Here is a 27,147-nt window from a genome sequence, read left to right as displayed (position 1 = left end):
TTAAGCTCAACGTCTCATTGGGTTCTGAGACACGTGAAGACACACAGAATGCATTTCTTAGTTCCTACATCACGATGTCCTATGGAGAGAAAGCTGTGAAGGTTTTCATAACATTGAGAACTTCACACATGTCGCCCTCTTGGCTGTGGGGCTTGCACAGCTGCTGCACGGGGGACCCATCCCACCTCAGGTCACCCTGGACACCGTTTGTAATATTCTTTCATACAAATAAATGGCTCTCAATGTCAGTTTTTTTTTTTTACTTTAAGAAAAGAAAGAGAAAAATAGGTATTCTAAGGAATCACTGACTCATTATCTCACAAGAACATGGTACAAAGGTGTGAAAACTAGACTTTGAGTTAGAAATTTAGCCTAACACTGACTCCATATGTGACTTCGGTTATTTCCCTGAACTTCTTGTGGCCTCAGTTCTACAATAAAAAGGGTAGGCCAGGTTTTGCCAACATGAACCGTGAGGGTCCGTCCACCCCGGGAAGGACTGAAGAACCTAACATACCTACCTCTTTATGGAAAAACTGTGTGAGAAGAGGCATTCTCGACAGTCAACAATTTCTATTCCTCAAATTTCGTATTTGGAGTTAACTTTGGCATTTAAGAAACACAGAGGGATAACATAAAACGGGCAGATTTGGCTTCTTCTAAACCAGAGCTCTAGGGATCCCTGGGTGGCGCAGCGGTTTGGTGCTTGCCTTTGGCCCAGGGCGCGATCCTGGAGACCCGGGATCGAATCCCACGTCAGGCTCCCGGTGCATGGAGCCTGCTTCTCCCTCTGCCTGTGTCTCTGCCTCTCTCTCTCTCTCTCTCTCTCTCTCTCTCTCTCTCTGTGACTATCATAAAATAAATTAAAAAAAATTAAACCAAAGCTCTAAATCTAACTATCCTACTGCTGTAACACAGGAAATGCATAATTTTCATTATTTATAATCCATAAAATTGGATGTTCCTGCAGCACCCAGGGGACAGGAGACAGCACTAGGGACGCGCCCCGCGGCGGGGTGCTCTTCCACTCTGTCACGCGGTCCGTGTGGGTGTCACAGCCACGGGGAGCTGTGTCTGTCCTCCTGCACACACCAGGGCCCCAGCCTGCTGATCTTTACCTGCACCTTCTTAACATGGTGGTTGAGGGGAAACAGCAGGTACCATGATCCCACCACCCAACCACCGACTTTGGAAGGATACGAAGGGACGGGGGTGGTACGGAAACAGAGCGTGCGACAGCCCACCAACGGGACGCCTAGACGGCCGACTCACCCACTCCTCTCTCATTCTTGGAGGTCTGCTGTCCGCCAGATGTGGTGGAAAGGTCTTCGGGGACTGGCATGGGTTCATCCCCATCATCTGGGGTGTCACTCACCGGAGGGCTTTCCTTCCCTGAGGAGACAAGCAGCGGCCTGAGTCTCTGGGCTGTAGTCACCGCCAAGGGTGGTGGTAGCTACAGCCTGGCCAGCAGGGAGGCTGCGTACATGTGTATACATTTATACATCATGGATAACATGCGGGGATCTATTTTATCAAAATAGATGGTAACTGTCGGACATTCTCATGGGCACTTTTCCAAGCCAGTGACCAAACTCCCACAACTTTATTTATGATGCCTGCCTGCTTTCCCATTGCATGGCGACACTAGAATTTATTTAAATTCTTTCTATTTTTGAATTTATATCGTTTTCACTCTTTTTCCCTATTAAACAGCATTGTGATGAACATCCTAGTAGCTCGCGAACCTTTGCACGCGTCCTTAGTAAGCGTTCCAGAAGTTTCACGAGTGGGTCCAAAGGCATCTACACTTTTGAGGCTCGCCACGTATCATTGCACATTTTTTTCCTGCAAGGTGGTTCCAACTTACCCCCCTGCCTGTGGGCTCCATGCCACCTTCAGATTAATCTGTTTTTAAGGTCACCTCACCAGATATTGTGCTCAGAGCTATAGATTCGGGGTCTGCTCACTGCCTTTTTAAAGAGCTGGGGAACGTTCTGGCAGTGGCCTGGTTTGAGTCAACCTGGTGGGGAAGGCAAGCTTGCAAAGAGCTGGAACAGGAAATCCAACGCCTCCTGGGATCGTGATTCCCTCTGTGGAATTCTTATCTTTGAAACACAATATAATGCACATGACCACCGAGTTGGTTACCCTTCACAAAGAGAGATTTACCTAATGAAACAAGGTTTTCCAGGATGGCTGGTACCTACTGTGACCACATTAGAATTACTTTTAGCCAGAGGCTCCAGCAGTGGGGAACCCACCCCTCCGACCCACTCCCAGAAATCCAGCACTGGAAAGCCATGGCTGGCAGAAAATACTCTTTTCTCCCTTGAAACTGAAACACCTGTATCTCCTAACCTTCCAGACATCACTTAAAATTGGGTTAGGAGACACAAACCACATGCAAGAACCAGATGGTGAGGCCCGGAGCTGATGTGAAATAACCCATCAGAGCTGCTCTAGAAGACCTAAAAGGCCAGTGGAGATTCCAGCCCTAAAGGAGGTTAAAAGAAGTGAAAGGTGAGGAGGGGTGGGTCACATGCTTGCTGGCTGGGCTAGTGACCTGGCTTCCCAGGCGATGAAGGACATCCCCGCACAGAAGAGCCCAGACTTTTGGGAGAGCGTACAAATGATCAGGACAGTGTAGAAGGACCTAGAAAACATGGCCAGGAAGATTGAAGTGTGCTCGCCTGTTTGAACCACCACCACCAACAGTTCAGGGGATCGGCAAGAAGAGCGCACCAGTCCCGGCAGAGGACGTGACCTCTCGGGCGTAACTGAACTGACACCACGCAAGCAGGTACCAAGGCGATGCTTTGGGGACATCCCAGTGGAGTATTCCAGCTCAGCTGCGGAGGCCACAACTGGCGTGTTTTCAGGAAGAGCATCACTGGGTACGTTTGTACAGCCAACGCAAGATGCATCATTCAAGGTGGGGCAGGATTGTAAGAATTTCCCAAGGAAAAAACAAAAAGCTAAAGAGGAACTGATTGAAAGGCCCATGTTACGTGGAAGCCAAGTCAATGTGCGTTGGGGTAGTGATATTTCCAGGGCTCTGGAATGGTGGCTAACAATCTTGGTGCTCTCTGACACCTCTTCCATAACTGCAGAAACGCTGAATGGGAGAATGTAGGAGGTATATGGACCATACGATGACTTGTTTTTCCTTACCACTGCCTAAGAGCAATGGTTTCAAACTTCTAGAACTCCAGGGAGGTGGTCAGAGGAGTCTTCTTCTTTTGGGGTGGGAAGACTGAACTGACACAGAACTTCAATACATAACACCAGGCTTCTCTGTTAGTGGAGACGCTGCCGGGTGCGGAGGCTGGAAGATTGGAGACCAGATCCCTTGAGGACCACCTCCCCCCACCACGACACACACCTGAACCAGACAGTGGAGACCCCTGGCTCAGCCAGCTGACCCAAAGGTCAAAGGTCAAAGGTGTATAGAGTAGGTGGTGCGCACGTGTGTCTTCGTGATGAGCCAGTTGTCATGATTATGGGGTGGGCATGGGAGTCTGGGTAACTAAGCTTTATGAGCATATTTTATCTTCCCTGTGACACTTCTCTTTGGAGGACGCCATGATGCTCTAGGGGGAAGACTCAGGACTCGTCCAATGAAGGAACATGGTCTCAGCTCAACTGAGCTAACACATGCCCGAGTAGCTCTTGATTACTCTTTTGGTAATCTAGCTGCACTACGTATTAGGGAATAAGGCCAACTGCATGCTGTGGAGGATGCTTCTATCATAGATGTGCCTGCTACGGGTCCTGTGGGTCTGCTCGGGCTCCCGCACTGCGGGAAGTGCCAGCTCTCCAGGGCCCATCATCCTGTGTCTCATTCCTCAGCAGTAGGGATGATGATTCCAAGCTGCCGCGGGTCACACTGATCAATGTGAGCTCCCCATGTGGGAGAAACACCCAGGGGAGAAGTGAGAGTAAACAGTCGTCCCCAGCGAATACAGTGAGACCTGGAGGGAAGCAGAGTGGGATAGGGCGACGTTCCCTCCAAGGGCCCTGCTGTCATAGCCTCGGCTCACGCTCACCTTAACTCAGTGAGAGATTTTAGGAGCTGGCCTGATTTGCCTGAAATTCCAGCCCCTAAAGTCTGGGTGGCCGCTGAGACAGGAATCCCTCGCATGAGCCCTGGAGCCCCTGGCCCTCTCTCACTGTTGGAGATTGCTGCGGTGAACAGCCACCACTTTGTGAAAACCTTCCTGTCAGGCAGAGATCTTCTGTGTGTTGATTTTAAACTAATATGCCCCGAACCACTGAAAACGCAAAGCCATGGGAAGATTATGAAAGATGCAAAAGGGAGACAGTTAGATCAAGCGAACCCATCCCAAACAGCACATGGGTGGCCCAGGATATGGTTCAGACAGAAACATGGAGGAAGTCCCCCCTTTAAGACAGTTTCCTCAACAGATAAATGAGGCTAAAAACCGTGATTTTGGTCTAACTGACAGGGCTGCTGCGTAAATAACTTTCCCCCAAGTTCATGCACAAAGACACGACAACAGGTGGAACTACAGACGGCAAGGGCTCGAGACTTCTCACGTAAGAGTGTTGGAAGTGCACCGTAATTTCACTTAGCTGGAAAAATGAAAGAAACTTCTTAGCAATTTATATAATATTACTACTTATATTTAATCTTGCTACTTGCCTTTGCTTCAAATAAAGCATCACCTATGAGAAGCGTCTGGGGCAGATTAGATGAGATAAGTGTATAACGAGCTTATCAAGTGCAAGCAAGTTCATTTCTCCAGTAGATTATAATTCACCTACCAGCGTTCTGTGATTCCCCTTCTCCCAAGTGCATGGATTTTTTTTTTTAAATATGCAATTACCCAGGGGAACATAATGCCTGCGGATAAAGAAAAGGTCGGAGTACAGACTCCCCACTCTAGAATGGTGGACAAGCTTGCAGCCCAGCGCCATGCTTGGCTCCCTATGGGCCTCCTGGTCCATTTCCCTGAGTCTCAGCTCCCTGCAGATTGAAAATGGTACCAGTTGCGTGGAGCCTGCTTCTCCCTCTGCCTGTGTCTCTGCCTCTCACTCCTCTCTCTGTGTGACTATCATAAATAAATAAAAAAAATTTTAAAAAAAAGAAAACGGTACCAGTATCTTCCTCACTGGATGCTTGTAAAGTCCAAAAGGGACAACACTTAAGGGCAGCGATCGGTAAATGTAAGCATTCAATCAAGGAGATTTCCTATGATGAATACTTCCAGTCCTATGGTCCGTAGGGATGAGCCTCATTTCCTAAGCGTACTGTGGATGTCTACGGAGCATACTTCCCATTTCTATGTCCCAAACACTACAGAGGCCACGGAGAAGACATCCTACAGGTCATGTCACAGGAGCCAGAGGACTGTTAAATATCAACTGGGCCTCATCCCTCGTTTTGCAGATGACCCTACAGAGGTCCAGGAGGCTGGAAAGCTGTCTCAGGTCCCACAGTCGGGGACAGATGGGAGAGTCCCCCCCTTCCCTTAGAAACCAAAACAAAGAAGAATGCATAGGCACAAAAATATTTTGGAAAGACTGTCAAAGAAGAAAGAGACAAAACAAAACACCACAAAACTTTACCCAAAAAATGAATGAGATACCCCTTTAGAGGAAAAAAACCCCCAGGAAGCAAGAACCAGGTGACAGTGAAAGAAAAAAAAAATCAGCTATTGTGTATTTCTTCTTTTTCAAGCACATACTTCACAGATCCTGATGGAACTGTTGGTGCTGGAGCGTTTTTGAACCCAGGAAAGTGACGGCTTCATAGGGTTCAACTTAGAAAGTTTATTGTTTTCTTTCCCCCGGACAGAACATGACAGTGAAGAGTTTTCTAGGGCAAGAGGGTGATGGAGTAACATCATCTTCCAACTCCTGTTTGACTAAATGTATGGCCTTATCCCTCTTTTTTTTCTTTTTAAGATTTTATTGAATGATTGTGCACAAGCAGGGGGGAGCACAGAGGGAGGTGGAGAAGCAGACTCCTCATTGAGCAGGGAGCCCGATGCGGGGGACTCGATCCCGGGACCCCGAGATCATGACCTGGGCCGAAGGCAGATACCCAGCCGACTGAGCCCCCAGACGCCCCTGTACATCCTTATTCCATAACTGTCAACTACCCTCAATTTCAAAAATGGAAAAAAGAAAGTGATGGGGTCAGGTTCTAGCCGGAAAAGCAACAAGAAGTAGAAGTATCCTTCAAATCTTTAGGAAAATAGCAGGACCCTTTAGAGGCTCTGCTCCTGGCATAGAAGGCCTCAGGTTACATCAACCAAAGGCCCTATTAAGGTTTTGGAAGCAGCATTTCCTCTGCAAAGTGCACACAAACAGAATTTCAGGCCAAATCTCGAATCCTCTTGACCACAGAAGTTTCTTTTTTCAGGCAATCTTGGGCCATGGGCCTCCCTTCGTTCTTGCTCACCACCCTCTTCCCCAATCTCCACTTTCAAAAGCCAGCGTCCAGGAAAATGGGGTGTTTCGCATAACGATAAGGGCAAGAAATCTATGAGGGGGAAAAAAGGAGGCTTTTGTTACTGCGATTGACAGGATACGGGATGGGAACACTGACCTCCTCGTACAAAACACCCCGGAGACGTCCGCCTGGGCTTTCAGCTCCGGCTCGGGGACGTCGGAGGACACAGGACAGATGCTTCATGCAGGTGCCGCCTCAGAGGCTCCCCAAGAGAGGGACACCTGGGTGGCCCAGCGGTTGAGCACCTGCCTTCGCCTCAAGGTTGACCCCGGGTCCTGGGATCAAGTCCCGCACTGGGCTCCCTGCAGGGAGCCTGCTTCTCCCTCAGCCTGTGTCTCTGCCTCTCTCTCTGTGTCTCAGGAATAAATAAATAAATAAAATCTTAAAAAAAAATAAAAGAAGCTACCCCAGAGACAGCGGGAACAATGAAAGGGTTTCTTTGCTGCCTTTGGAAATTATTACTGTCCTGGGTTTTTGACATGCTAATGCCCTGTAGCTCAGGCCCTCAACCCCCAGGGAGGGGCACAGTCCTCCTCCCCTCCTCCCCCTCCTCTTCCTCCTCCTGGGGCCAGGCCTGTCCCCCTGCAGCCACCAGACCCTGGCCCAAGTCAGCAGCCAGCAGTGAAAGGCTTCAAAGAGTCAATCTTTTTTTTTTTTTTCATTGAAATAGTATTTTGTTGTCTTTGTTCTTCCATTTCACAATCAAAGAATGTGTTCAAGGGACACAAATGCAAATAGGCCTCACAGATAGTAAGAAAGTTGTTGTAAAGCAAAGGGCTCCCTGCCTCCCGGCCCTTGCCTCCTTCCCACCACCAGGCTCCTGAGGGGAAGGGCTAGGAAGTTTCTCTCCGGGATCTTCTCCAGCGGGAAGCGAGCGCGCACACGCGTGTGTGTGTGTGTGTGTGTGTGGGGGGGTGTCTGTGAGATTTGTTTTGTTTCGCACAATGGGTCACACCACGGGTGCCACCCTGGACGCCACCTACACTCCGGCGTGGGCCTTGGCCGGCTTCCACGACACAGGCATCTGCACCGTCGTCGTTGGCGGGAGCGGGCTGAGCAGGTGCAGGGGCCTCGGTGTCCGACGTCAGGTCGAGGCCGCTGCCAGCATCTACCTGGACGCTCGTGGGAGCCGCTCTGGGATGAACTCCTCCTCGCAGCCCATGGGGTTCCGGTGCACGCTTGCCGGGCGGCCGGAGGAGGCGGGGATGTCCCCTCCCACACACCGTCCAGGGCACACACCCTCTACGGCGCACACCCTCCAGGGCGCACACTGTCCAGGGCGCACAGCCTCCAGGGTGCACACCCTCCAGGGCACACACCCTCTACGGCGCACACCCTCCAGGGCGGACACCCTCTACGGCGCACAGCCTCCAGGGCGGACACCGTCCAGGGCGCACAGCCTCCAGGGCGGACACCGTCCAGGGCGCACAGCCTCCAGGGCACACACCATCCAGTGCGCACAGCCAAGCAGGGCCGCAGCCCCATGTGCGCACCCCGTCTCTGTCACCTGAACTAAGACCCAGATAAATAAAGACTTGGGAACATGGGAGGACGAGGACAGGCAGGCCGGGTGCAGATGACCCCCACAGGCCATCTCCTGGATGCTGCCCCGGGGGTCTTCCTACCCCAGGGGCACAGGATCCCCAGGGGCGCAGGATCCCCGCGGGCTTTGCCCACCGGCTGCTGGGCCCCCGCCGGGCCCTGCCTAGTGGGACTTGGGACCTGCCCTCAGGCCTCCCGCTCCACACCCTGGGCCTCCCACGGTGACCGTCCAACACAGCTTGAAGAAGCTCCCTGGTGGAGGGGACCGAGGCATTTCCAAGCTTCACAGATACTCTCACCTTGTGCCTCAAAACCACATTTTTCTATTTCTTTTTCCTACTCTCCGTCCTCCTCTCTCCCCCGTAACCCCCCGCGCCCCCGGCACGGGTTGGGGTCCGGAGCAGATGGACCAGCCATTCCCCCTCAGAGAATCAGTGTATATGGGGCCTTGTCGGAGGTGCTCCCCGGTTCACAGTACAGCGCATTTCATTCTCGGAGACTTTTCTGTTCAGGTTCTCGAAGTCGGATGCCCTCTAAGAGTTCACATAAAGCATCCGATCCCGTCTCGGGTCCCTCCTTCCGCGGGTCGGCCTATCTCCCTCCCTCGGGAACGGAGCGAGCGCCTGGGCTCCCGGCCCCCCGGGCATTGCTCCTCGCGGGCCCCCCACTCAGGTACCCCACGAAGGTCTCACCTGAAACTCGGGACATGTCTTGACCCTCATCAGCGTCCATTGTCCTCAGGTTATCTGAGAAAGAGAGGAAGGGATTTTAGTTTAAAGCAAATGACTAATAAGATATGAGAGAGAGAGAGAAGCTCCGTGTATTTAACAACAAGGTTATCTACCAAGAATAATGCATTTTCCTCCTCACATACTTGCTGGAGTATCAGACTGGCACAGACCTTGATCCTTTTAAAAACAGCATTACAAAGATTTATAAAAATATCATTACAAGCACAGGAGGACCAAATTTGTTATTTATTGTTAATTTCCTACTGCATAATAACCCAAAATGCAAACTGACTGCAACAAAATTAAGCAGAAAATTAAATGGCCCTGGGTCATTGTAGGCACAGAATTCATTCTCTTGGCTGATCCATAGTTATGTTCTTTCTAATTTACTGAGCATGCATCGATGAACCTTGAGTCAGCTTGGTGACACGCGTACAATCAGCAATCAAAAAACGAAGCAATTTGCTGAAGAATGTCTCATTTACCCAGGCAGGGCTGCATCCGTGAGCGGCTCTCGCACCCCCCATCAATAATGAATGCACCTCCGGCCTGGCAGATGGGCCGCGCGGCGCTCCCGCCTTTGTCCCGCGCTCTTTCAGGGACCCTGCCTCAGACGTCGCCCGCGCCCTGCGCACGGAGAAGGGAGGCTCCCGACGGCAGCGCGGCCCGGCCGGGAGCGCCCCGACCTTCCTGCCTGCGGACACGCGGCCCGGCTCCTCGGACTGATGTGAAAACAGCGAAGGGCTGGGAGGAGTCGCCCTGAGCGGGGACAACGGACGGCCTGCGGTGCCTGCCACCCCGTGCACCCCTGGGGTCCTGGCCCGGGCCCCCCGCCCTGGGGGATGACACCCGGGGGCCCCGTGGAGAGGGGAGCCCGTGGCCGGCGGCAGGGGACCTCCATGGACTCCTGCAGGACGGAGCCTTCCAGGCCACACACGAGTCCCTGTTGAGTCCCACTCAACACCTCTGTTGAGTTGTCACCTCTGTTTCTGGGGGGCCCTCCTCTGTGTCTTTGCTTCAAGGGCAAGGATCGGAGCCGTGAGGCCAGTTTTCAGAGACCTGCCTGCTGGGGACCCGCCGGTGGGGTTCCGGGGACCGGCCCACACCCCTGTAGGCAGGAGCCCTTACGGTGCCCATGGAAGCCACATCCTCAACGTCTGCAGCGTCACTACTAGTCACGAAGAAGACACGAATGAGGGCAGCCCGGGGGCACAGCGGTTAGCGCCGCCCTCAGCCCAGGGCGTGACCCTGGGGTCCCGGGATTGAGGCCCACATCGGGCTCCCTGCATGGAGCCTGCTTCTCCCTCTGCCTATGTCTCTGCCTCTCTCTCTCTCTCTCTCTATGTCTCTATGAATAAATTAAAAAAAAAAGACACAAATGACTATCACTTTTTCTGGATGGGGAGGGGCTCTCTTCTACTTCTGAAAGCCACTGTGATCGGGTCTGAGGTGTGACATGAATTTTCCAGGCTGCTGTGTGGCGTGCGGGTACGGCCGCGACTGCAGGAGGGGGGCAGGCCCAGGCCCCACGTGTGCTCCTGCCCCGACACCGAGGGTCGCTCAGCAAGGCCGCGGCCCAGCAAGCCCGCCCCGGGAGCCACCTCGACACCCGAGTGCGTCCGCGGCCTCATACACCCCTACGTAAAAAACGCAAAAATCTATGACCCTCAGACACCGTTCCAACAATTATAAAGCGACAAGATGGACTCAAATGAGACAGATCTTTGTCCCCTTTGTGCCCTCTGGGGGTGGCCACAGGGCATATTGCGGGATCACCCACCTGCTTTGAAACAGCCCCGTGGTGGGTGGCAGGACGGAGAGCAGAACTCAAACCTTGTTGCCACAAAACCGGGTCTAACACAGAATTTGTACAATGTTGACTCGGACCCTTCTTGCCATGCAAATAATGCATTTTTTTTTTTAACAAAGGCAAGGGGAAAAAAAAAAAAAGGCAAGAAAATGCCCATAACTTCCACACACGGACACAGAGCTTTTACCAAAACAGGACACTCAATGTATTCCAAGGAGGCTCTTGTAAAAATTTTTTTTTCATTTAATCCTCCACGTGTCTTTTTATTTTGCAAACGTACATCCACGTTGTTTCGATGGCTGTGGACTCCTCGGCCTGGGACTGATTTCCCCACCACCCTGGTGTAGATGCAGCTATTTCCAAGGAGGGGACCAACTGTGTCCTGGGGCCCCACGGACGGCCTCCCACCGCGGCTGTAAGGGCGAAGCCTCCTCCCTCCAGGCACGGTGAGGACCCCGTGCGTCCGAGTCCCTTCCCGCCAGGTTCTCTGCCATGCTTCCGTGGGGTCAGGGGGCAGATGGGACACGTGGCCACGAAGCAGAAAGCATGGCGGGAGGCCGAGCCCAGACTCTGCCGGGTGGGAAAGCCCTTGCCCTGGGCAGTCACCTCACGAGTCTCCTGCGTCCCTTCTTAGAAGCAGCCCCACGTCAGCGGCGGCTGTGCTGGAAGCCAGCCACACCGGGCAGAGAACCATGAATCGGTGTCAACACGCCTGTTCCCATTTTCACTAACCGTCCACACCCATCCCACCACCCCCACCATGTGGAACTCCAGTGGGTAACCGGCAGCACTCAGATTTTCAAACAGGCTCCTAACCCACCCCAGTGGGCGTGGGCGTGCGGCCGTGCTTCGGGGGCCCCCTGCTCGGGCTCATGTCTGCGTGTCACCACGGTTCCAACCTTCTTGATCACTTGGGGCCAGGGCCCATGTTTCCAGGCTGCCCGGGCCACGTGAATGCTCTGGCCGGTCCCGCTTGCCATCACGCAGGGGGCCGGGCCGGGGGTGGGGTGGGGAGGACAACTTGACAAGCTCCCTCAAACTTCCCTAAAGTCCAAATTCCTATCTCTTGGGATGAAACAGTCATGACTTTGTGAAAGTGATGGCTTTTAGGCGAAGACCAAACGGAGCGTTCAACAATGGGAGACGGATTAAGGGAGAAGAAACTTCACCCCCTCCAAGACCTGAGAGTCCAGAGGAGCCGCCGAGGGGGGTGTCGGGAGGGGCAGTGGGACGCGCCCCCCGCCTCCCACTGCCAAGTGGACGCCGGAGTGTGCCCTGGAGACCATCTCTGCCATGGAGCAGTTTGCAATCAGAGAGACGAGTCCATCGCGGGACCGGATTCATAACCTGTTTGCAGAAACTGGCACCTAAGCAGAACCCGGGAGCACGGGCCCGTAGAGGGAGACACCAGAGGCCACGGGTGTTTCACAGAAACGGACTGTGATGTTCTCCTCTGCATGGGAAACCCGAGAGACTGAGGCCAGGAGCTTGACCCATCTACGGCCGAAAACGTGACCTCAGCAAACACCTGTCACCTGGGCGGTTCCGGCGGCCCTGAAAGCTCTTACTGTAGCTCTGGAGCAAGCAGTTCGAAGCTCGCACACGGGAAGGAGACGTAGAGATAAGCGAGGCCGACGTGACCGTGGCCGTCGGAGGCCGCCCTCCGGGGAGCACCGCCCACCGGCCTCCTCTCCCACGCTGGGGCCGTCACGGAGTCCAACACCTCTTCCCATCCCTCTCCCCCCCCCGCCCCCGGTCCTTCTGCTCCAAGGATGTTCCTGGTGTCAGTTCAATGGGGTTGGCATATCAGCGACTCCAGAAAGCATGGGGGGGGGGGTGCGGGTGCAGAGGATCAAGCAGGAGAAGTGAGAGGCCCCGCCCAGCGGATGGCCCAGCGCCTGTGCTCCTGCAGCGGCCTGGCCAGGGAACCTTCCTGCCAGGCCCGCCCAAGTGGGGGGGCCTCCCCGGGGGACGGGGGGACATCAGAAACACCCCCTCACCCTCGTCCTTCCTCCTTCTTCCACACCCACGGGGGCCTGGGACCTGGCTGTTTCCTGGGAGGAAGCACCCAACCGCCCCGGGCAGTCATGGCTTGTATTGGGGACTGGGTAAGTGTCGGGTGGTGGCCCTAAGGACAGCCCTGAGAGCCAGAGGGCGCTCTGAGGGCCACCGTCAGGGCACAGGGCCTGGCGGCGGTGGCGGCGGCCCGCAGCCCCTCCTCACGAGCCCCCTCTTGGCCCTGAGATGAGCACCTCTCTTGGCAGCGCCGGCTCTGAAGCAGCGGCGCCTTCCCGTATTTCTGAAAAGGTGAGTCTGAATCAACAGAGTCAAAGTGAAAAAGCCCGAAGCCCACCCAGAATCACAGGCGGTTCCTTTCCGAGCGGCCGGAAGCCGCTATCCCGGCAGCGCCAAGTGCACGCGTGCCTAACCGGGGTGACGACCGCCCGCCCTGGTCACGCGGAACGAGCCATTCCCGGGGGGGCCCAACACCCCCACAAGCTTCACGACTCCACGTGTCTTTTTATTTTGCAAACGTACATCAACGTCCTCGTTTCGATGGCTGTGGACTCCTCGGCCGTGGGACTGATTTACCCACTACCCTGGTGTAGATGCAGCTATTTCCAAGGAGGGGACCAACTGTGTCCTGGGGCCCACGGACGGCCTCCCACCGGGTCTCTGGGGTTTAAACAACACACACAAACTGAGAAAAAATGCCACGTTTGTACAGCAGGATGCTGGTAACGACGCTGGCCTGCCTGTTTGCAAGTTGCTAACAGTGAATCTTAGAAGCCCTCATCACACAACACAAAATTTTTTGTGACTGTGGTGACGGCTCTTACCCAGACTCCTCGTCGTGACGATCGCAACACACGCAAACCCCGAACCGTCATGCTGTACGCCTGGCACTAGCATCATGTTACGTATCAATTACACGTCAATCAAAATAAATACATAAATACCTAAAAACAATGCCTTTCCTCTCCTCTGACGCACATGGGGGGTTTTCTGTCCAGCGCTGTCTCATTTCTTACCCACTTTATAGGTGCCAGGGAAAGACGGTAAAGGAGCCGACTACGGCATTTAACACACTGCGGAGAACCAGGGGACCGAGCACACCGTCCACCTCGTCCACCGGCTGACGCGAGCGCCCGGCCCAGCGTGCCTAACGTGGAGCTGGTACCCAGGACTCATTTGCCAAACGTGCATCTCCAATCTTCACGACTAAACCAAATGATTATGATTATTGGGCATAACCCGTACATCATTTCCATCCTACAGATGAGAAGAACGGAGGCCAACCCTACGGCAGCCCACCAAAGGCGCACGTCTGGACACGAACGGAGCCGACCTGAACCCACAACCGCTCCACGGACACGCGTTTTGCGCTCTACGAACTTCCCAGGCCATGGGCATGGTCCCAAATTTCAGATGGACGATGGGCAGGGAATGGACCCGTGACCCGTATCCTAACAGAAACGGAGTGTGCCCCTTGCAATACCCTGCAGGTCGGGCAACCTTCGTCACAAAACTTCTCCAAATGAACTTAAATTCTCCTTATGTGATAAGATGTGGGCCATTGATTTTTTTTTTTCTTCTCTGATGAGCGAGGGTGCACTAGAGGTACATTTTGGGGTTATTTCCTTATATACTCAACGATGCTTGTTTTGAAGGGGGCAGGCACTGGGGCGGGGGGAACATGGGCCAAGCTTATAATCTATTTAAAATGCCTTAGGTCACAGACCCTTTTAATGAAACCCATTATTCCTGCCCAGAGAGAGCGCTCTCATTTTCAGATTGGTAGATTTTATTTTTGCAAATCTATCATATTGCAGTGAATTACACTGTACCTTAAAAAAAAAAAAGAAAAGAAAAGAAAAGAAAAAGAAAAGAAAAAAAAAATTGTTCCAAGTGAGAGCTAAGGCAATCTGCAATGTCTTTGTGTCTGGTCAGGGGGACCTTATAGATTTTCCTAACAACTTGACAAAACAGGTCAGGAGAACGCAGAAACTTCTGGGCACTCTTATTTCATTTCTGATTCTTTTCATTTTTCAAAAATTAGCTGCCAATCTACACATTTTCGTGATTATTCCACAGAGAACCGCTGGCGCAAATAACAATGAAAAACAAGATTTCAACAGGACAGCAGGGAATCCAATTTGGCTTTCAGACTGCTCCCCCTCCCCCGTTTAACTGAGCCACAGAACGCCTCCAGTGGTTTGTTCTACTGAGAACCTGCTTTCTGAGGGCAAATTAGCTCAGATGTGCAATTCTGTCCTCACCATTTTTTTTTTCTCCTAGGGGCAGAAACTGATATGCAAAAGAGGAAGGGTCGGAGGGAACTGAGGAAGCCTTTTCAAAATATAGCCAAAAGCTGTGCTGTTTGAAAACAGTCTGGGCAAAGAGATGTTTAAACACAGAAGGAAAAGAACACCGGACTGTTGCTAACCGGCGGCGTGATGAGCCACCTGCCTCAAAGTGGAGTATTAAAGCAAGATTTGAGACACTGCATTCAACTTTTTTTTTTTTTTAAGAGAAAGTAGAGTTAGAGACAGATCTCCATGCTCGTACATCTACCCTCGGAACAGGTGCAAGAGCAGCATTTCCAGGGCCCCGGGATGGTCCTGGCGAAGCAGAGGAAAGACTTCTCAGTAAAGGCCACCCCGCCTCTAGACCACAGTCTCCCCAACTATCAGTAAGTACTGTTTGTGTGGCAACCATGGCAGAGACACACATGCCCCAAATTTACATACACTGTTACAGGACTTTTCCTGATTTTGACTGTCATCGCGGGCCACTTCCTAAGCAGCTTCCTCAAATATAAATGGCTTTTTAGACCTCACTTCATTACTGAAGTAAAAAAAAAAAAAAAATCTAAGTTTAGAATCATTTCCTTCTACCCTCTTCCCGGTTTCAGAAGATCTTCATGCATGGCCGGCGACCGTGCAACAAAAATGAGACTGACATCTTGAAAAATATAGATATGAACTGCCCCCCAAATAATGATGGACACGGATATTCCCAGAAGTGCTGATGTTTTGTTGTTCATTATTATAAAGCGAAGAGACAGAGGAGCCCGGGAACAATCTTGTGTTCCTTTTTTTTTTTTTCTCCAAGTTTTGTTTTCACTTTAAAAAAAAAAAGGATAAATACCAAGTTACAGTATTCAATAAGTGCTCTGCTCAGCAGGACAATGTGCGGTCCCCACAAAGAATCCCGTACCTTCTCTTGCCTTCTTAGCAGTGACTTTACCTAACATATTAGCGGGTCATTTCAAGAGAACATGTGAAAGCTCAAAATTAAAACTAACCCTGCAAGTCCACTTGTTTTGTAGACACATAACATTCCCAGAAATGCACTTGTAGTGCTGAGACTTCTAACAAGGCCACCGGGCTGGGTTTTTTTTTTTGTTTGTTTGTTTGTTTTTTGTTTTTGTTTTTTTGTATATGAAAATTCATGTTTTTTTTGTTTTGTTTTGTTTTGTTTTTTAATGCAGGGCTCATGTGAGTTTCCTTGGAAAAAATTTTAATTTATTTAGACCCCAAGAAGAAAAATGATACAAGTCTTGACAGGCATGTCCTGTTGTTCACAAATCCATACATGTATGTGTCTTTCCAATATCAGAAGCCACGGCTGATTCGCCACGGAGAGCACCCTCCCAGGTACTGTAACCTTTTTTCCACTTTAGATCAACCTCTGTTGTCTGGTTGGTACTGAGACAAGATCTACAGATCTAGATCCGCACACACAGAGAAAGTGTGTCCCTGAGCAAACATGTCATGGGATCCATCGTTGCCCGGATATATCTACCTCTTACTCCTTGCAACGTAAAGGGCGGCTTGGGCCCAAGTCCTAAGGGTGGGGTTTCATCTTGGCTCCAGAGAGGGGGCTGTGGACACCCCGGTGACTGGTTCCCTCCACACTAAGGCCACATGGCTTCCGGGCTTACAGGAAACTCTCCCAGTAAGACTTGCCTCCTGAGCTCCCCGGTCCTGTCGGCAACACCCCCAGATCATCCACTAAAATCACTTAAAACAAGGTAACCTCAGGAAAATCATTAAAAATCCTAATGCTCGCCTTTCTAAATGTGTGTTCCGAGAACACAGAATGTGGATTCACAAATCGGGTTCTTTGCATCCGAGCCCCCGAGGCCTTGGTAGCTTTAGAACTCTGGAATTCACCTTGTTCACCCAACCTCAAATGGTCCCACTCAAGTCAAATCGAGCTGTTTTCGAGAAGTGTAAGAGGGAGAATAAAGGTACCAGTTACTTGGTAAGAAGGATTCCTATGGCAATACACCAAATAATCACAGAGAAGAACACCACTTGATGAGCTCAGCCGGCTCTTCAGCTGCAGCAAATTAGCAAGAAAAGTTCTAGATTTCCGTTTTGCTCTGTGATAGAGCAGGAGCTCCGTCCCCGCTGGGCTGTGCCCCCAGCCCCGAGGGCTCCTGAAGACCAGACGCCCACCACACGGAACAAGCAGCAAGGTCCCCGGGAATACCGACCCCAGCGGGTCCCGGCCCCCCCAGCACAGCTGGGAGCTGGTCTCCAGTGCACCACCTTTATCCTACAAAGTCCTTGTGCAGAGCCGGGGCGGGGGGTGGGGGTGGGGGAGTCATCAGCAGAACTTCACAGAAGCTTACAACTTCCTCATTTGGAGGGCCACAAAAATCGTCGTGTCTTTATTTATAACCTGGCAAAAATGCTCACGTCTGTCAGGCAGCAAAATATAGGAAAACACATTTTAAACGCGGCACCATCAGATGTTTCTGCAGCCCTCGGAGAAGAGCTTAAATTATTTATTTTCGATGCTTCACTCTAAGTACCGTGCTGCTGCTGTTCAGCAAGTTTCATTTCTTTTACAAAAGCCCTGTCTGCTCCAAACGGAGCTGGAAACTCGTTACCTTAAGGGAAAGCACGTGTGGAAAAGAGCTAGAAATTCCCAAGCCATTTTTAAATGGTAATGAATGGCCTTATCTCTCGCCACCTCAGATAATTAGCAGTGTGATTTTGGTTTAATGAAGTGGGATACACAATTTATCAATACGTGTTCGCCAGTGGGTCTCTCTGAATATCATTTTAATTTTCCGCCCTCCACCAAACCCGGCACAGAAGAGGAAGGAAAGGTCACTTTTTCAGGTTAGAAAGTGGGGCTCGCACCAGGGGGTGGCTGGCTCGCTCTCTGTGTGCATTAAAAGCCCGGGAGGACATTTCAGAGTGTCTCAAAAGTAGGCTCATGAAAGATCAATTCCTCATTTTCATTTCTCCTAAAGATCCTGGAGTAAACATTCCCCCCTCCCCTGGGGCTAAGGAGGTGTCTTCTGGTGCAATTTCATTTGCTCCAGCTTGGCCAGTGAAAAGCAGATTCCACAAGAAAAATTCACCCCAAACGGACCAATCGATATTCCTAGTGGGACTCTGAGCCATATTGTTCCATTTTAAGCAGTCTCAAACTAGCAGAAAACGCTTTAGAGGGCAGATAGCGGGATGATCTCCAAAATGGAGCATGAAACTCTATGTCAGGATGGATAAGAGCACTTAGAGATACTTCAGGCTCTTCTTTCTCCCTTGTTTTCAGAGTCTCCCCACCACCACCACCAAAAAAAAAAAAAAAAAAAAAAAGAAAAGAAAGAGAGAGAGAGACAGAGACAGAGAAAGGAGCAAAGGTGGGAGGGAGGGCAGGGAAGGGCGATGGAGGAAGATGCTGGGTGCCCCCTTCCCATCCCCCTGCCTCGCACCCCCACCCCCCAGCCTAGAAGCTCTGCACCAAGTCCACGACCGCTCACTTTTGGCGCGAAACCGGCAGGAAGAGAGTCAGATTTCCTTCAGCAGTGAGCTGATTGCTGGAGAAAAATGAATCATTGCACACTTGAGTGAGAAAATATGAAGAAGGCAGTTTCCCACTAATTAGGGCCCGTTTTAGGCAATTCGTTAAGCGGTGGCCCCGCGCCACCAGCCATCAGGAGGTGGGGCACGGGACAACCCGAAAGCAGCGCGTGCAAATGGCGCATAATGATGCTCTCCATCACCCCAGACAGGCGGCGGAGGGGTGCCGCTGGGCAGGGGCCGGGCGCCGGGCCCCGGGAGGAGAGGCCACCAAGCCGGTGGCCGCCCCGTCTACGCAAGCCCATCAGAGAAAGCGCGTGGCACTCACCAGTGAACCTGTGCCTCCGGAGACCGTGGGGCACTGCCTTTCCCACGCAAATCCCGCCCTCGGAGGCACTGGGGTCTTCAGACCCTGGGGCCCGGGGCCTTGCGCGCCGAGTCCCCTCCGCTCAGCCACCTGGGAGGGCCCCTGTTGCCCGGGTGGCAGGCCGGCTGGCCTCCTCCTCTGCCACCGCCTTCACACTCCACTGGGGCGGAGAAAGGTGGAACCATTTGCCAAATATGCAAAAAAGGAGGGAAGATAGTTTTCTCTCAGGAAAACATGGGCAGGAAGGGAGCCTGCACTTCCTGTGACCAAAACGGGTTCAGAGATTATGAGGACGTCTGATGGGAGAGGCTTGCGGTGGAGGCGGGGGCTCTCGTCGTTGTCAACAGGAATTGTGAGTTCCCTAAAGGCCGATGTGGCCACGGGAGAGGGAACATAATAGGACCAGGCCAGCGCTGGGGAAGACGACAGGCCCCACCATGCCTGGGACTTTGGGTTTTCACCACTTTTAACAGTTGATCGCCAGGCGGGTCCCTCAAGGCACCTGTGGGTCCCGCCTGTTTACCACGGTAAACTCCGAGAAGGGACAAGAAGCCAACGGAAGGGAGCGGGCTGTGGCCCGTAGGTGAGGCCTCACGGGCGCCCTCCTCCCGAGTGACCCCCAGCGACACACGGAAGCAGGGTGGGTCCTGCCCCCCCCCCTCCCCACCCCCCCCCCCCCGCGCAGGAACTTGTGCACAGTGTCTTTGTTTGGCTGTGTTCACGCTGTGCATGTGGTCACATATGAAAAAGATTTGTCAGAAGAGCATCACACATTCACAAACGACGTCAAACAAAAGCCATTAAGTAAATGGCGGCGACGGGGCAAGGATGGGAGTGTGTACCACGGGAGCTGCAGAGAGATCCCGGGGGTGAGGTTGTTCCTTACCCGCAAAGAGCACAATGGTAGCCTGGGTCCCCGAGACAAAACCGGTGTGAGCGTCCAGAAGACCCCACGGGGAAGCCGGGCAGGCTGGAGTCCCCTCTGGGGCACGCAAGTCCCCGACCAGCCCCACGCCTGTCTCCCTCCCCATCTCAGCTTTAAGTGTGTGTGTGTTTCACACCAATACTCTGAAAGACAACCTCCCTGACACCTAGTGACCCATGCACCTGTGCCCAGCATGAGCAAAACAAGGATCGGTGTCAAGGTGTAAACAAGATCAATGCTTCTCCTTTTGTAAGCCTGAGAGGATGGGTCACTTGTCGCTTCTACATCTCGTGTTTTCGTCCGTGACACAGAACAACTGCACACACGCATGCCTGACAGCTCCAAAAATACCAACGTACACACCCGGGCCAGGGAGTGGCCTCAACGGTTGGGGCGAGAGGTGCAGCGTCTCATGGCCAGAAGCAGGAGCCACGGTCCCCAGACAGGCCTGTGGGGCTGGCACATCAAGGGCTGCCAGGGAACCCCAAAGGGGCTTGCTCTGGTCTCTGGGAGCTGGAGCCACTGCATGGATCTCCATCAGAATAAGGCCACAAAAACCAATACTTCTTTCATAGTGAAATTATTTCGTGATTACAGAGATTAGAGGAGGGGGAAAAACACACAAAGGCCACGAAGTGGGGCCCTCCTCGGCAGATTCGCGTCCACAGCACCAGGCAGACACCCAAAGCACTAGCACCATTTAGGTCTCAACTCAACAGTATTCATAGGAAAATCCATCCTGCTCCAGTGAAAGACCCAAACCAGCCAACCAAACAGGACCTCGCCGGAGGGGCTTCGCTACTCGGGTCAGGTCGGTGGGATGTGACGACTCTCACCCTGCCCCCACGCCTCCCACTAGGCCGTGTGCATGCTCCGTGTGTGCGTGTGCACAGACTCTGAGAGCTTCTTTATTTCCTGTATCAACGCACGCAGCACCTCGACAGATACACAGAGCACCTGTCCGTGTGGGGGCGAGGGCATCTGGTCGCCGGGCATGCCGTCGACAGGATGCACACTCACCGTGCGGCTTCGGGGGTCCCAAGTCGGACATCTGTGTTGACAATATGCGGCCATACGACCCGCACAAGAAACACACTGATTCAAATCAAGGGGGGGGGGAGAAAAATCTCCCCCAAAGAACCATCATCCTCAAACTTTCAGGTCTCTAGCAAAGTGACCAGGACACAGCGGCCCCCAGAGCCGTGGGGCTTCAGACTTCGTGCCCGGGGCATTCGCCAGGGTCTTAATTTCTCAACAAAGGAAATGGAGCCGAGACAGCTGCAGCTTGTCCCCTCCGAGGAGACATGGACCAAGTTCCCAAAACAGTGAAACGCAGCCCCAGCACACTTTTATTGACGGGCCGAACGCTCATCCCGTGAGACCCTGCTGGTGGGCTACTGCTGCTACCGGCCCTCTGCATTCGGGGGACGGGTCATGTATTGAGATGCAGCCGCTCAATTAAAACCCCAGTGAATTAAACCAACGAGCCAGCACGCCCGAGTTTCTAGAGCTCCTGCGTTCAACTATCACCATGAAACAAAAGGGGAAGCAAGCATGACCATTTAAGTCAATCCTACATTCTGGCATCAGCTCTGCTGGACGTCAAGACTGGGAAGCACATTTTTTTTGGGGGGGGGCACATAAAAAAAGGTATAAAATGTATGTTCCTGGAAAGTTTTGAAATCAGACACATTCTGTCAAACCAGAAGCGTATGGGATTTTAAAATGTGACATCATTATTTATATCTCTGCCTACAAGTTATTTTAAGCGTGTCCTGCATGTTCTATGATGTAAGCAGGTAATCTTCCTGTCTCGGATATTTGGCCCTGTGCACGTAGGAAATAAGCTGATTTGTCACCGAAACAATTCTGACACTCAATATGAAAAAAAAAATCAACCAATTAATACTTTTAAAATTCCAAATTAAAGATGAGTCTCATTAGCCTCATCCAACATCCTCAAACAAAGAAACAAATTCACGAGGCTCCCACCATTTCCTGCCTCCTCCTGTCTCCTCTCAACTCGGAACCGAGTGAATCCATCCTTGCAACCATTTCGATTTCTGTCAAAGTTTAAACGTGGTCCAGGTGAAATATTTTCAACTTCCACGGAGGTTTCTCTTTGCAAACGGAAGTCGATCTGGCTAGCAAGCAGGTGTTCTTGCAGCAGCAGTTTGTCTCCCAAGTTGCAAACGAGGTCTCCGGGAGCTGAGACACAGGGTGGGGAGCAGGGTGGGAAGTGGGGAGCCTGCAACCAAGCTGCCCTGACTCGGCTCTGGGGCGGCCGCAGCCCGGAGCCTGTGTCCAAAAGCCACGCTTGTCCGGCCTGTACCTGCCCCGCCCGGTGCCTCCCAGTTAGACGGGGGAAAACAAAACAAAACAATACAAAAAAAAACCAAGTCTCCTCTTCCCCGATTCCTTAGGAATCACCGAGGATCCCTGACGATTTTTAAAAAGATTTCACTGCCAAGGCAAGTCGCCCGTAACCTGATGCCGCAGTCCCAGGGAGTTTGGAGCCCTAGTAGCCCAAATCGCAGTCCAACGAAGTCCTGCTAACTTTTCACACCGGGATGATTCTGAATTTTGCAGAAAGCAGGCGAATTCGGACCCCACCTAATTATCCGCACAGTGGAAGCAACGCGCTCTCAGCTCCGAGATAAAGGAGAGCTCTGCCCCCGGCTCCGTGCAGCCTGACTTCCGCGGTCTCCAGGGCGCACAGCGGTGCACATCTCACCGGGGCTGGGAGGTCCCCATCGTGGGGACAGCGGGAGGCTCACAGGCCCCCGCCGCCCGCCTGGCCCCGCGCTGCGGCCACCGCGCACGCTGGAGGCTCCGAGGGACAGAGGTCAGCGCTGTCACCGGCCCCGGAGGGAGGCCGGACCCAGGCTCCCCAGGCTCGCGGACCCTCCCGCCCGCCCTCTCCCCGTGTCCCGCTCTACCGGCCCAGCCACCGGCCGTCCCCCGCCGCTCCCCGGGAGAGCACTCACGTGGACGTGCGCGCCGCGCTGGCGGGGCTCCGAGGCCGAGCTGTGGCCGGGGCTCCCTCCGCCCCGCCGGTCTCGCCGCCTGCCAGGTGCCGCCGGGCTCGGCGGGGACGCACGGAGGTCGCCGCGGTCGCCGCCCCGGGCGCGGGCCGCGCATGCACTTGTTAGAGCGCGCGGCTAACTTGGCCGCCGGGCTCTTCCCGGCTTCCTTTCACAATGACTTCCTGAAGTTGCTCACTCGCATTGTTCCCCATTTCTCCGCCGCCCGCCCCCCCGCACCCACCCCCACCCCTCCCGCGGGCTCCGACCCGCTTTCGCGCTCCCGCCGGCCGCTGCCCCGAGCGCACAGCGCCGCCCGCGGGCCGCGCACCTGGGCCCCTCCGCGCCGCGCCCCGCGCCCCGCGCCCCCGCGCCTCGCCACCTGCGGCCGCGCTCCAAAAACTTTGGGGAGCTGCGCACCTCGGGCCGCGGCTCCACCCGCCCAGAGCCGCCCCGGAGCACGCAGCCCGGGGGCGCAGGGCGCAGGGCGCAGGGCGCAGGGCGCAGGGGCGCGGGGCGCGGGGCTGGGAGCGGGGCGCCCAGGGGGCGCGGACGGGGCTGGGAGCGGGGCCGGGGTCCGAGCGCCCCGCCCGCCCCGCCCCGCCCCGCCCCGCCACCCGCGCGGTGCGGTCCGACCGCAACTCCCGGGCGGCGCGCAAACTTTGCCGGGGCGCGAGGCTGGCTCCCGGCCCCGGGCCGTACCTGCTGGCGCCGCCGGCTGCAGCCCGCTCGCCCGCGCAGGGCCCGCTCGGCGCGCCGCCGCCACCCCCGCGCGCAGCGCGCCCGGCCCTCCCCTCCCCGCCCCTGCCGCCGCGCTTCCTCATTCCAGCGCCGCATCGCGCCGCGGCCCCGCGCGCAGGTGGCAGGTGGCGGGGGGCTCCCTGCGCCCCGGGCCCGGGGGCGGCCTCGGCCGCGGGGCCCGCGTGGAGCCCCGGGGGCGCGGCGCGGGCGGGGCCTGGCGGTGGGGACGCGCCCCCCGGGCGCTGGGGCCGCGGGACCTCGGGAAGCACCTTCCCCGGCGTCGGGGGCGCGCGGGGGTGGGGGGCGCACTGCCCGCGAGCGGGGCCACCGGGCTCCCGGCTCCCGCTGCGACCCGGGCGACGAGGGCCCACCCCGGGGGGTGGGAAAAGTTGATCCTCCGCAAGTGAGAGGAAGCTGCAGTGCATTTTCCCAGACAACCAATGGAATACCTCTCGCCTGTCTTCCCTCCCACCTGCTCAAGCAGAACTTAGGATCGCGCCTCGCATCCTGGCCCGGGCGCACACGCGGGTGCGAAGGCGCCGCAGCGGGAGGAGGCGGCACCGAGCAGCCCCGCGGCGGCTCCGCGGCTCCCCGCGCTCACACCCCTCCCCGCGAGCCCCAGGCGCGCGTGGAAGGTGCGGGGGCTGAGACGGGATCGCGGCTCCCACAGCAGAGCCCTCCACGCCCGGGGCCGGGAGCCCCGCGATCCCATTGCCAGGCCCCACGGAGCGCGCACCGCGAGCAGGAGAGGGGCACTTGCCCTGATGCCTTGATGCCCTGATGATGCCCCGTGGGCGTCGGGGGAGGGTCACAGGTGAGCGAGCCTCCCGCCCCGCCCCTGGAGACTCAGGTGGGCCTTCCAGGTGCAGACAGGGAACAGGTGCAAAAGGTCATTGGCGCGCTGAGCTGGGCAGGGCTCGGCACCCCCGCCCCGGGAAGCCTGCGGCCTGGCTGCGCCTGGTGCCATCCCGGGAGAAGTCCTCCCCGCCGGACCCACGCGCGGCATCCGGACCCCCTGGGCGACACCTGCCACTCCACTCCTGCCGACAACGTTTGACAGACGTTGACTCCGCGTGTTTGGAGCCCAGAGGAAGTGGGACTAGTGAAGGAGTCCTTGCTTTGGTCCCCAGTCCGCTCCTTGCCTATGTGACCTCCAGCAAGACACCCAGCGTCGCAGCGCCTCATTCTCCTCACCTGCGGAGAGGCCAGTGCTGCTGCTGCATCCAGCGTCCTTGTCAGGATTAAAGGAGGCCGCAAGCACAGGGTTCCAGGGCTCGTCGCGGAGGGGTCACGGGTGGCCTCTGGCTCTTGGGCACACTGGCACCCTTAGCCCCCAGGTTTGTAGATGTGTGACATCTTTGAATGTGAGACATATCCCCCCGGGAGTGGGAATCAAGGACTCAGATGTGGCCCTCAGGCCGAGGCATTTCCTCCTGAGGCACAGGAATATGAGGCGAGGGACCCAAAGAGTGTAGACCGTGTGGTCTTGACCGAGTTCCTAAATGTCTCTGAGACTCAGCTTCCCCATCTATAGATTGGCGGTGATCGTGGAAGGTACCTCATGGGGTTCCTTTTACATAGGAAAGCTCTCGCCACCTGCCCAGCCCCACACAAGGAGTCCGTGAGTGGTAACTGGTGCTTATTATAAACCCTGCTAGCTACCAGTGTCCCGCTGAGATGGGGAGCAAGCCCAGGAAAACCGGGCTCTGTGGGCCACCCCCCCACCTCTCCCAAACAGGTGGAGCAGAAGGAGCTCAGGCTATAACCCGGGGTCTGTGGGTGGACACCGGGGCCGGGGAGAGGGTGCTTAAATGCTTAAATCAACAATAAAAGCACAGGGGTCCCTGGGTGGCGCAGTGGTTTGGCGCCTGCCTTTGGCCCAGGGCGTGATCCTGGAGACCCGGGATCGAATCCCACCTCGGGCTCCCGGTGCATGGAGTCTGCCCCTCTCTCTGTGTGTGACTATCATAAATAATTTTAAAAAAGTAAAAAAACAATAAAAGCACATCGGAGAGGAAAACCTATCCGGAAACATGGGATGTTTTTTTAAGAACCATGGGTGTAAAGTCGTTTTGTTTCTTGAGAATATATACCTTACCGTGTTTCGTGAAGGACGGCCTCCTTTATCCGGACGGTGCCTGCCAAACGACCCATTTTTCTTTGGGGATATCATCAAAGCAACAAAGAGCCCGTAGAGAATGAATCGCAGACGACTTACTCAGAGCTCACTCTACGAAGGGACGCAGCTACGGGCACTTTTGTTCCGGCAGAGACCGGGAGATTTCACAGGAGAGCGAGTCCCCGAGCAGACGGACGGTGAAGGGGATAGGGCAAGAGCCTTTCCTACTCCCTGTGTGAGTCTTGGAAAATCACCCAACCTCTCTGGGCTCCGCTTTGTCATCTGCAGAGCACACCTGCGGCCGATGGCGCCGACAGCCCTAGGAGGAATTCCCTGAGCCTTGGGGGCTGCTGACGGCAACTGTATCTCTGCACGTTGGCTGTAACTGTATCTCTCTTCCCTTTGAAAGTATCTGCTAAAGCCCCGCAGGCCAGCCTCCTTGTTTTCCCTTCTACAATGTGTCTAAAATGTTAAAGTCCCATAGCTCAGACAGCTTCCTCTCTAAAGAAGCAGGAACAGAAGGAAAAGGACTGGGACATGGATGAAACTTTTGCAACAAGGACTCTGCTGCTTTGGTTTCTTTTCCTCAGCTTTCACCATCTCCAGCTTCTGCTTCTGCTGCTTTTGAAACTGAACGGTGCTGGCCCGGGTTCTTGACTTTTCTTCCTTTCTTTCTTTCTTTCTTTCTTTCTTTCTTTCTTTCTTTCTTTCTTTCTTTCTCTTTTTGAGATTTTATTTATTTATTCATGAGAGACACAGAGGGAGAGAGAGGCAGAGACACAGGCAGAGGGAGAAGCAGGCTCCCTGTGGGGGAGCCCCATGTGGGACTCGATCCCGGGACCCCCGAAGGTAGACGCTCGACACCTGAGCCACCCAGATGTCCCTTGACCATTTTTCTTGAGGCCCACTCCTCGGCTTTGGCTTCTTCTAAGCACAGGCCCTGGCTGCCACTGCTTCTGGAAGGGAAGGAATGGGACACAGCGGAGAGCATGGGAGCTCCCACCGGGCCAGGACTGCCCAGCAGGCCAGCAGGTGGGGCGGGGGGCAGTGAGGGGTGGGAACCTGCCCCATCAACGGCAAGGAAGAGCCCTCAGGGTGCTCCCTTTCCTGCAGTGTTCCCAAGGCCCTTGCTGGAGGCTCAGTTGCTCCTGGTTTTGAAACCCACAGACACTCAACAGCGCTGCTCGTCACTCACATTTCCACCTCTAAGATTTGAATCCAGCATGTGCCGGAGCTGATGACCAAATTCCTCCCAACTTATGACAGTTCTTTTGCTTTATTCCCCTTGGATTTTGTCCGAATACACTTAGCTTCTCAAAAATGGTGGCTTTTTATCAATATCATTTGGTTGGAAGAGATCGAAAAGCAAACCAGTTCGTATATAACGACTTGGAGAAGGTAGATGCACCCAGAAAGCTTTCTGATGAAGAGTTTTTCAAAGTGTGTTGGCTGAGTAAAGGGAAAGTAGGTCTTGATCTGAGCCGAACAGATCAGAATAAGGACAGAGGGGTGGGGGTCACCCTCCAGCTGATGCCACTGTACAGGAACAAGATGAGGACATGATCTGTGGAGTTAGCAGTCTGCC

The 27,147-nt window shown here is 54.4% G+C and overlaps 1 protein-coding gene across 3 annotated transcripts in view; it reads right to left on the bottom strand.

Annotated features, from left to right (window-relative positions):
- IKZF1 (IKAROS family zinc finger 1) overlaps nucleotides 1-23,467 on the bottom strand; it is a 92,077-nt gene extending 68,610 nt beyond the window's left edge. For 2 of the 3 annotated variants that reach the window (XM_055301354.1, XM_055301357.1), the window contains exons 1-3: nucleotides 22,667-22,738; nucleotides 8,713-8,766; nucleotides 1,273-1,392 (exon numbers count right to left, since the gene is read on the bottom strand). In XM_055301354.1, coding sequence (XP_055157329.1) covers nucleotides 1,273-1,392; nucleotides 8,713-8,752 — 160 coding nt within the window. In that variant the 5' untranslated portion in view covers nucleotides 8,753-8,766; nucleotides 22,667-22,738. Of the gene's footprint in view, nucleotides 1-1,272; nucleotides 1,393-8,712; nucleotides 8,767-22,666; nucleotides 22,739-23,404 lie in introns of those variants that run through there. The other variant, XM_055301356.1, reaches the window with a different exon arrangement.
- Nucleotides 23,468-27,147: the final 3,680 nt, after the last annotated feature.

Source organism: Nyctereutes procyonoides, unplaced genomic scaffold (assembly GCF_905146905.1).
Source record: "Nyctereutes procyonoides isolate TBG_1078 unplaced genomic scaffold, NYPRO_anot_genome, whole genome shotgun sequence".
NCBI lineage: Eukaryota > Metazoa > Chordata > Mammalia > Carnivora > Canidae > Nyctereutes > Nyctereutes procyonoides.
The sequence above is the reverse complement of the archived record's forward strand: the minus strand, read 5'-3'. Positions and strand labels throughout refer to the sequence as shown.